Source organism: Phyllopteryx taeniolatus, chromosome 10, assembly GCF_024500385.1.
Source record: "Phyllopteryx taeniolatus isolate TA_2022b chromosome 10, UOR_Ptae_1.2, whole genome shotgun sequence".
NCBI lineage: Eukaryota > Metazoa > Chordata > Actinopteri > Syngnathiformes > Syngnathidae > Phyllopteryx > Phyllopteryx taeniolatus.
In genome coordinates, this window is record NC_084511.1 from 26,284,945 (window position 1) to 26,296,035 (window position 11,091).

The following is an 11,091-nucleotide window of genomic DNA, read 5'->3' on the forward strand; positions in this document are numbered from 1 at the left end:
TGTGATCTACAAATGTGCCCCATTTTGTCCACTTTCTCAGCCACACAACCGCACGCCCGCTCGAGCGCTGCATGACAAACAAGCTGCTACGCATAGAAACAAGCTCATTAACTCCCAACCGAGCCCTCAAGTCAATGCGAAGCCTCACGGCAACATCCCGTTCTTTGAAAGCCGGGATGCAATTTTTCCTGCTCCGGCGCGATTAGAAAAACAACAGTGGAACAAAATGGCAGACGCAAAAGCATCTTCCGCAAGCTCACCTTATTGGCGTTGGGAGAAAAGGTGGTCTTGGGAAAATAACTGCAAAATTCCAGCGCCAGACACATCGTGGGCACCATTCACACGTTCAAAAAGGTAAAGAGGACACAAGACCCAACTCGTCTTGTGTCATCGTGCCTTAAAATGCGAGCCAAGAGGGGAGCAGCTCATTAATAATTCACCACCACTGGGTCGGTGAGGACATTTGGGCGTGGACCCACCGGTGGGCGGGGCCGCAGCGCGTGAGGAGTTTTGATTAAGGATGAAAACTTTGCATCATGATTCAAGGGAGAAAACCGTCACGGTCGTCGATGCAGTCACAATATTGCGAAAGGAACTACTTCAGATACTCAAAAACATTCGGGACAACAGTAAATAATGATAAAATGTTATAATTAAATTTAAAAAATATATGAATTAGAAACAAAATATGTAAAAAAAAAATTGAAAATGCGTAACAACATTGGATTAAAAAAATACCCAACCATTAGAAAAAAAATACAAAAATGGTAGATGAAAACTACACAAACGTTACAAGAAAAAGTACTATTAGAAAAGAAAAATGAACACAAGGAATTAAGACTGAAATATTGGAAAATACAAAGAACTAGAAAAAACATTAGAAAATATATAAATTGCAAAATCATGCAGCTACTAAGACAAATATCCCCAAAATCCGACAAAAACATTTGAGAATACCAGATAAATATTAGAAGAATTAACAGATATTTAAAAGAAAGTGTATTTAGAAAAACAATGTTTGGCAAAAACTATAAATATTACACACAAAAAAATGTAAAAATATTCAAAAATAAAAATGTTCAGGAAACATGACATAAATGATACAAAATATAAAGACTAACAGAAAATATAAAAAATACAAAAATGTTGGCATTCACATATTGTTATTATGTATAACAAATCTTAGAAAAAAGATTATCACATTTCCTACAAAAATAAAAAAGATGCTACATAATTACACAGAAAATATAAAAACATGAAAAATACATATTTGGAAAAAATACAAAAACATTGGACACATCTTTTTAAAAATCAAATAGAAAAATACAAAAACAGACCAAAATATGAGATAGTAACAAAATAATAAGATAAAAAGGTGCAAAACATTTAATGAAAAACAAATGTATATAAAAAAAGACCAGATATTAGACCAAGGTTTACACAAGAAATATTAGCTTAAAAAATACATAAATATTACATGAAAAAAAAAAGAAAAACATTGCAGACGCATTATCAGAAAACAAAAGCGAATGAATGCAAGCACAACCTATACTATAAACTCTAAATAAAGTGAGCGAACGACGTGGACACATCATAGCATTAATGTGGAGTCACTGCTGCATTGAAACAAAGGCCGCCCGTGTGTTGGGGGCCCCCGCCTTTCGTGTCATCCAAAATCCATACAAACGCGCAGCCAGCATTAAACCTCAGGTGCTGTTAATATTTCATCAGGGCTATTCTTGGATCAATGCATTCAGAGGCCGCGTGGAAGAGCCCTTGTCATCATTTATTCAGGCGCACACACACAAACCTATCGTGTTGTTGACAGTGACCATGACAATTGGCCCTTGTCGGTAATTAAGCTTTGCAGCGCTTCCCACCCAAAAACCTCAGGAGTCAGCACTTCCTGATGAGATAGCAAGGAAATCGCTCCACGACGTCCCGAGAGAAACTAGGACAAACACGCTGCACTGAACACATCATTTGCAACTTTGATCTGTTGTATTGTAAATAGATGTTGTGAGCATAGAGTCAAAAAAGTCCTAAGGAAATTTGAAAATTTGTGGTAATATGGGGGGAAATGGGAAAAACATATTACAAATAAAGTGGTCGTGACAATAAAACTGAAAACTTCATGTAAAGATGTATTATGAGCAAAGTGTTTTTTTGCTCATAATAATTAATATTTTTTTTACTTTGTCAACTATTTTTGCACTTGTCTAATGTTTAATCTAATTTTGGCATCTTTTCAAGTATTTTTTATTTTTAACATAACATTTACATAGTCATATTTTTTACCTAATATTTTACATTATAATTTTCCACTGTATTTGTCTAACATTTTCTGTGAATTTCAAATAATTTAGCTGACATAAAGTTGATATAAAAAGTTGACACACCCCTGTTCAAATACCAGGTTTTGGAGATGAGAGACTTTAAATGATGTCAAAATATTTTCAACCTTTAAAAAAACAAAAAGAATTATTTTCAAGAGTGGAAGTGAAAACAAGTGTGCACACCGTCTTATAAACTCGGCGTGTTGCTATGTTCTGAATGAACCCATCACATTCAAACTCAAAAATGTCAAACGATCCCGTTTCCCCCGATCAGCATGCACCTGCCACCATTTAAAGTGTTTGACTAACACCAAATGAAGTTCAGATGTTTGAGTAGACTTTTTATATTCACTGGCGTTCATGGTGGATGGAGTGTTGTTGTGAACTGGCTGGCTGGTAAAAGTAAACCCGGGCTTATGTTCTTTAAACAACAAGCCACCACTTAATCCCGTTTGCTGTGGAAATGCGTAATGGACCCCTCCCCCTCTTAAAATAAATCCACTGTGAGGTCAGGGAGTGATGAAGAGCAGCAATTACATGTCACCTGTCAATAATTTTATTAACTAAAAGAGCTCATTTGTAAATTGTCATTCTCAAGTTGGTATACACAACATATCGCATATTTGCTGGCAGCTGGCAGATGTGAGCCGAGTGGAATGTTTGATGACTGTAAAGACAATCTAGCTCGCACGCACCAAAACACAAAATATGCCACAAAAAATCAATAATAATAAGAAGAAGAATATTGGAAAATATAAAATCTTAAAACTATTTGATGAAAAATACCCAAATTAGAAAACAAAATATTAGGAAAAAAATACCAACATTTGAGACTACACAAATATGCAACCAAGATTAGGAAACAACATAAAAGCATTATACGAAAATTACAAATATTAGAAAATAATTTGAAAAATATGAGGTGACAAATGAACAAATTAGCGACAAAAGTATTAATCATACATACATACTAAGGTTGTCCCGATCCAATCATGTGCTCGAAAAGCCGGGTCGATCACGTGATCTTCAGCTGCTCGAGATCGGGTGAAAAAGATCAGTTTTATTCATTTTCTGACATTTGAAATGTCACAAAGTGACAAAATAACCTAAAGGTACAAAGATCTTGCCAAATGGAACAGTAATAGCTTTGTTTTTAACAATTTAACAATGTAACTTTTCGCAGTAATTAAGTGACTGAAAGAGACAAGCAGAGTTGGTGTTTGTGTGTGCGTGCGTCTCACACGCAAAAACACAGTCTCTGCCCTCCCCGAGCTTGCTTTAAACTGTTTAATGACACCCCAAGTGTAGTTTACTGTAAAACTAAACGTGCAACAAAAAGAATTACACACGATGTACGTTTTAATACAAGACACACATTATCGTTTTAGTAATCGCCAGCTTAATGCTAACTGTCAATGGAAAACCCCATTGACGGGCTCGCTAGAATTAGCATTAGATCACGAGGGAGATTTACCTTCAAAAAACTAATATTTATACAAAAACTACGTAGTAATAACTCACAGGAATATATTCTTCGTAATCTGTGAAAAACGAGTTAATTTAATGTTTTATCCCGACGGTCTTCTTTTCTTTTAAATTTACTGCAAACCTGTGGCTCCATGCATGTATCGCACCACACTGCCCCTCAGAGGCCAAGGCACGCACAACAGGAACAGCAGATACAATTGGGATAGTTTACCACCCCCCCACGTGACAAAAACAAACAAAAATGCAACCAATATTAGACGAAAAATACATAATAGACCCAAAAAAAAAATTACATTAATTAATTAATAATTAATTAATAGGAAAATATGTGGAAAAATACATAAATAGTTCACAATATCGGATCGAAATACAAAAAAAAACGAGTACACAACAAAAATATGATAAATTACATAATTGTTAGTCAAAAATCCAAGAAAAAAAGGAACAAAAATAGAAAAATACTTAATGTGGCAAAAATATTAGAATATGGGCAAATATTAGGCAAACATATTTAGCTGAAAATATAAATACTCAAAAAACATACAAATAAAATAGAAAACAAAAACGTGATAAAACATCCATCCATCCATTTTCATTACCGCTTATCCCCACTAGGGTCACGGGCTGCTGGAGCCTATCCCAGCTATCTTCGGGCGGGAGGCGGGGTATACCCTGAACCGGTCGCCAGCCAATCGCAGGGCACATAGAAACAAACAACCAGTCGCACTCACATTCACACCTATGGGCAAGTTACTGTCTTCAATCAACCTACCATGCATGTTTTTGGGATGTGGGAGGAAACCGGAGTGCCCGGAGAAAAGCCACGCAGGCACGGGGTGAACATGCAAACTCCACACAGGCGGGGCCGGGATTTGAAAACCAGTCCCCAGAACGTGAGAGGCAAAACTTAGACAAAACTATTTGCTATCAAAATATTTACTTTTTTAAAGGGCGCATAGCTTCGGATCTATGAAAAAAATGGAAGAACTTCAAAGTTAACAGCAGTGTCAGGATACAAAGAAACAGCAAACACACTGTGTGTACGTGCATGTGTGGCAACTAGATGGCCCTAAGCTCATCTTCGCACATCATCTTTTCAAAACACACACACACACAGATGTAAGTGTACACGTATTCTAAAATAACCAGATCCAAGCACACCACAAGGTTGATGCTGAGTAGTGATGTGGACTCTGAAACGGAGCTCACAAAGCATGTGACGGCGTTAAGATGCATAGGCATGAAGAGGATTAGTCGGCGCAAGATTTTTGCGCTCTTTTAAGCCGTTTTATTTACGCCTGCGGGGTTGAGCATGCTACTTTATGTTCTTTTATTAAAAATACCCTTGTTTGCAGCCGCCATATTTTAACTGCATTCACACAATTCAGAATTTATTTGTTACTGTCCAGTGAAAAGGATGCATCGCCACATTTTGTGAGGCATTTCTTTGATGCTGTGATAGCAATGTATCAGGTAGTCTGTGTAAAAGACTAAGGCAGATACACGTGGGTTTTTTTTGTTATGCAAAAATTTTGCATGATTATTGTATAAAAAAAAAAAAAAAGATACCGAATTCCTCCTTGCCTTAGCACTCCAAAATCTTTGCGTAAAACCTCACAAACCAATGACCAGGAAGTTATAGATAAACCAAGAAGTCCCCACAAAAAAAACAAAGAGGTTACACACAAACAAGTTGAACAAACCCAAGTGAACACATGCTGCTTTGTGCTTTGTGGAGGTAATGTTCTACTGACTCGCCATGACTTCCGCTCACAAGCTGGACAACACTTAGCTCCTCCCCTCTCTGTCAAAATTCATCGCTTCAAGATTCTTCCTTGACACAAACACTACTTCTCTATTAGCCAAGGTTTTTTAGCGCCGTTTTGTGGGATTTCAGCACAAATTTGTGCAAAAATCAACTGAGCAAATAGCTCATGATTGATTCCATAGGAAGAAAAAAAACAAACTAAATAAGTAAATTCGTTAATAGAGAGCCACGAAAAGGTTGGGGTTCACTATACTTACCTTCACACCTAGATATTTTAAAAAATGACCAACGCATCGGAGCACGGGACCGTTTGGCGAGGGGGTGTTTTTTGCGGCGGTCCCTCCCGCGTTTCCCTCGTGCCTCACCTGGTAGATATCAGACAGGCTGCTGCTTCCGGAGTCGCTGGTGATACTACATCCCGAGTGGCTGGAGGACACGTGCGTCACCTGTGGGTGCAAGCCGTCGGCCAGGTGAAGTCGACTGAAGTCTGCGGGCAGCTGTACACACACACACATATACACACACACGGTCAGTATGGCGATGCTGACTACAGCGGGTGGACGCTATGGGAGACCACGCTTTATGAACATGGTACTAACCAAGACAAGGACTAACTAGAAGAATACATAAAAAAACATATTGCTGTCCAATGAACGCATGTACAGGGGGTCCTCGGTTTAGGGTGGCGTTCCATACTGAAAGTGGAGACATAATGCCGAACGTAGCAGTAAAGACAAAGTAAATATTTATATGAAAAACACTTCGAGGCCATGAACATGAAACAATTAAATGAAAAACGCCGCCCAGCAAACTAATTAATTGAGGTCCTTTGGAAACCATCATTAGGACTGCAGTTATAGAATACTTTTAAAATCGCATATTCTATTGATTATCTCACATCTTATTTGAGTAGTTAGATAAACATTGATTTGGCATTATTAAACAATAACATGTACATGTGAGGTGCAGGTATTATTTTTTCCACTTGGGTTCGCCGACTGGTTAGCACATCTGCCTCACAGTTCTGAGGACTGGGGTTCAAGTCCCGGCCCGCCTGTGTGGAGTTTGCATGTTCTCCCGTGCCTGCGTGGGTTTTCTCCGGGCACTCCGGTTTCCTCCCACATCCCAAAAACATGCATGGTAGGTTGATTGGAAACTCTTAGGTGTGAATGTGTGTGCGAATGGTTGTTTGTTTATATGTGCCCTGCGATTGGCTGGCGACCAGTTCAGGGTGTACCCCGCCTCTCGCCCGAAGATAGCTGGGATGGGCTCCAGCACGCCCGCGACACTTGTGAGGATAAAGCGGTACAGAAAATGGATGGATGGATGGGTTCGCCATCCTCACATTCTACTGTAGTATCCGTGACTTTCTAGTGTGTATGGCTTCAAGGCCTGGTGAGTGACATGGTGTCAGCGAACGAGTGTAGAGTTGGCTGGCTATTAACTGCATAGTCCGTTATCCATTATGCATGTTGAGTTGTGGTTCAAATCATTATCAAAATATTTGAATTCTTAGAATAATCGATGCAGCACTACCATTATCCAACAAAAAGCATGTCTGTAAAACATGTTGGCTGATTGTTCAAAAATAACAATCTTCACATTTCAGATAAACTGCTAAACCACACTGGAGTATGTCATCGATGTTGTGGAGTTGATATTGTACCATTCACTACAGTTCTTTCGGGGGCGGTAATGCACGTCACATTATTTCCTCTTTTGTCTGTGTCGTTTTTAAAAACATCAACTATTTAGTCCTGAATCCGCATCAAGACTGTATTATTTTTCTATGGGCAATGATCTGGACCGCCACAAAATTTAATAGATATAGTACCTTTCGTGTAATGCAACTAACTAAGACACAGTCAACAAAAATACCCGTAGACTTGCAGTATATTAAGCTATTGATGTTGCACAAGTAACAGTGTCTCCCCCTTTCCCGAACAGGGAAAAGAGGCAAGAGCATTTACAGGCACTGTTGAGGTGGCTTCAGTTCTCTGGTACATTTAAAAAAAAAATTATTTGTTTGTAATTCCTTGTGGATGAAGACACAATTAGGTAGGGAACCCATGTAAAAGACATTCCTCACACAAAAACGCTAATAACAATAACAACGTTACGCTCCGCCGAAGGCAGTCCGGGTGAAGTGAAGCAGACGAGAAAGACAGTGGCCCCAGGAAATTTTGGCCAATGACAAGCCCCTCCGATCCACCAATTTGGTGAGTGCAGCCAGCCAGATAATTAAACAGCATGGCAATCTTCTGACACACTGCAATCACGGTCCACCTCCAGTCCACCGGAGATGACTCTCTCGATAGTGCTCCAATTTTACCTTCACCACATGCGGAAGATGCCCACGTAAAAGAAAATGCCGGAGAAGCAGGATAGAAGTATGAAGTTTGGCATACATTTTTCTGACTTTTCCAAAAATATCTTGTGACAATCTTGTTTGGGAGATTTAGCACATCACACGCATATAAATAAATATTTACTCGGGGGACATTTATAAATTAGTGAACGGGGGGGACCCACTTCCTGGTGTGCCAAATTTGGACGAGCGGGTGGCGCACTGATGGAATATTGATGGTGCGCCACACCGCCAGATGTGCAGCAGGCCTCCCTGCTGGGTATCATCTATAAGTCCAGTAAATAAAACATCGGGCAGTGTGAAATATTCATACGCGCTGACCCGGTGAACTACTTTTCAACTGTTTGATCACAACTCGCATGTACTATATATCATTTAGATGAACATGAAAGTTTTTTTCTTTTTAAATAGAGTAATCAAAAATGTATATAAAATGGAGTAGTGTTCTATTTACCCACCATTTGAAATTTCCCCGAATGTATTATTATTTTTTTTTTACCGTTTTACATTTCTGTAATTGTCCCTTTTTTCAGTTTTTTCAAGGCGATGTTAGCTTGTTAGCCGCCTGCTGGCTTTAATGAGGGAACACGCCTAGAGGATGAAGAGCGTTTCTGGAGTTTAAAAATGAAAATCTTGTGCAGTTAACAGCGGTACGAAAGTGATAAAAATTTTTGCAGTCATACAGAATGAATGAATGAAGAATGCAAAGGGCAGATAAATGTCGGATAATCTGTTACAGCAATTTTGTGAAACATCTGGGAGACGAGGAAGCCCCTTTCACACTGCCTGATAAGATGCCAAAAGTTTAACGTCATTTAAGTTTGAAAAGTCGTTTAGAATTTGCGTTGCCTGAATCTATTGCGAAAAAAAACATCATACTGTAAATTCATCCAAATAGAGTAAACAAACTACTGCGATACAACGAGTTACAACACAAGGAGTACATAAAAAAAACTGTTTAAAATCCTCTAAAATCACACTTTTTGGGTTGTATAATCTAAAAGCCATGCAGGTAGCGATTAAATGCTTTTAACGTTGTTAGTTGGCGTTAGAAGTGTCCGAATCTATTGTGGCAACATCGTAACTTGATCGAAATTGAGTAATTACTGCAATACAATAAGTCGCAATACAATATACAAAACATAGTTGAAGTTTCAAAAGTCGTCAGAGTTTGTGCTGCCTAAATCTATTGCGGAAAAACATCGGAACATCAAAATGGAATAAACTCTTCTGGTGTATTAATAACAATAAACAGTCTCAATACAAAACTTTCAATGTCGTTTAAGCTTTAAAAACTTACCAGTTCACAAGTGAGCAAAGCTATGGCAACATGTTTTGATAGCATAAATGTAGAGGCGAAGTTAGCTAGCTCTTAATCAAACAAAAAGCGGCGCGTAACATGATTTCTTTTCCTTCCCTATCATTATGAGTATAATTGAGGGTAAAAATTTATTTCTACTTTTGCACTTTAATATATTTCACACTTTACTTTTACTGACCTATAATTAAATCAGTACTTCTACTTTAGTATCTGTTTGTACTTTACAGAGCGCAAATGTTTTTCCAACTCTGCGTAAAACTCAACAGCCGACCGCTGGCGGTCGACAACACACAGGAAGTTTAGGTCTAAACCAATTAGTGAGCGACGGGTACACCGTCCGGTCCCGCGGAGCCGGTCGATGAGGGTTTTTTTCCGACTGACCGATAATGACGCCCCCCTAGCCCCCGTGTGGTTTCCCCAATCATAGTGAAAGCCCCACCAACCATGAGACCCTCCCCCATTGGTAAAGAGGATAATAAAACATGTAATCCTTTCTCTGCATTCATTTAGGTCAGCCGTCTGTGGGTCAATAAGCGGCGACTGATCGCTCCATATACATGTGTTCCATTGACCGCCTCGCTCGGACAGCACGTGACGGAAACGACGTTACTCTCGGACAATCGTTAGCCTTCATTGATCCGATGCTAACGTCTAGAAGTTATACAATATAAGCGCCCTAACTTCGCAGAGGCTGGGGTGCGTTCCGGTACATTGTGTGGCAAATTGAAGTGGACGTGTTCAATCAGCTGTCAAAGGGGTGAGACAGGCGAGGGTTGGATTAAGCCACGCGCTAATGCTGGAGCTGCAGAGCCCGCTCACTAGCTGGCTTCGGCCTACATGTGAGCAGATGTGGCACTGCTTAAATTACACTGCAGACCTAATGACCTAGATCGGTGAGCTGGGAAGCACGGGGCTGCCTCTCAATTTATTTAGCGCCCGGCTACTGTACAAGAGAATCACTGCGAGACGTCCATTACAGCAGCGAGAGGCTAATGCGAGCGTCCAGTCATGTGCGAGGGCAAGGCGAGGCGATGCGAGGCAAGGCGCATTTCCACCAGGCGGGAGAGTACACAACATTATTATTTTATGGTTTGATTGTCAAATTAAAGCGGCAAACAGTAGGGTGGGTATATTTAGTCATCAAGCTTTGCCACTACACAATGACGGAAATTATAATGTTTCACAATTTAGTGTTGCCCATCTGTCTAGAAGAGTATTTCCAAACTTTTAATGAGCCAAGGCACATATCTCATGGAACACCAACAAACAAAAATGTCCCAAAAAGTATACATATTGAAATAATGATAATCTCATTTCAATGTATTCATAAAATGACTTGTGTGAAATGGGGGCCTGTTTAGTTGACCATAAAGATATTTTTCTGTTGTATAAATAGCAACAGGTGTATAAGTTAATCGTACCTTCTGCCATCTAGTGGAACAGCATTAAATTATTCTGCCTGTCACTATCGTTGGCATAGATAGACGAAAAAATATACATTATTTGTAGGAGATAAAAAATTAATAATAATTAATTTTAGGACTGGCACGGTGGACGACTGGTAAGAGCGTCAGCCTCACAGTTCTGAGGACCGGGGTTCAATCCCCGGCCCCGCCTGTGTGGAGTTTGCATGTTCTCCCCGTGCCTGCGTGGGTTTTCTCCGGGCACTCCGGTTTCCTCCCTCATCCCAAAAACATGCATGAATTGGAGACTCTAAATTGCCCGTAGGTGTGAATGTGAGTGCGAATGGTTGTTTGTTTGTGTGTATGTGCCCTGCGATTGGCTGGCAACCAGTTCTGGGTGTACCCCG

The 11,091-nt window shown here is 39.6% G+C and overlaps 1 protein-coding gene across 15 annotated transcripts in view; it reads right to left on the minus strand.

Moving 5' to 3' along the window:
* Window positions 1-11,091, minus strand: part of rapgef2b (Rap guanine nucleotide exchange factor 2b) — a 102,821-nt gene that overhangs the window by 26,456 nt on the left and 65,274 nt on the right. For 13 of the 15 annotated variants that reach the window (XM_061786829.1, XM_061786827.1, XM_061786833.1 and 10 more), the window contains one exon: window positions 5,958-6,089. The exons of 1 other annotated variant lie outside the window; for it this stretch is intronic. In XM_061786829.1, the coding sequence (XP_061642813.1) occupies window positions 5,958-6,089 (132 nt within the window). Of the gene's footprint in view, window positions 1-260; window positions 628-5,957; window positions 6,090-11,091 lie in introns of those variants that run through there. One more of the 15 variants, XM_061786839.1, reaches the window with a different exon arrangement.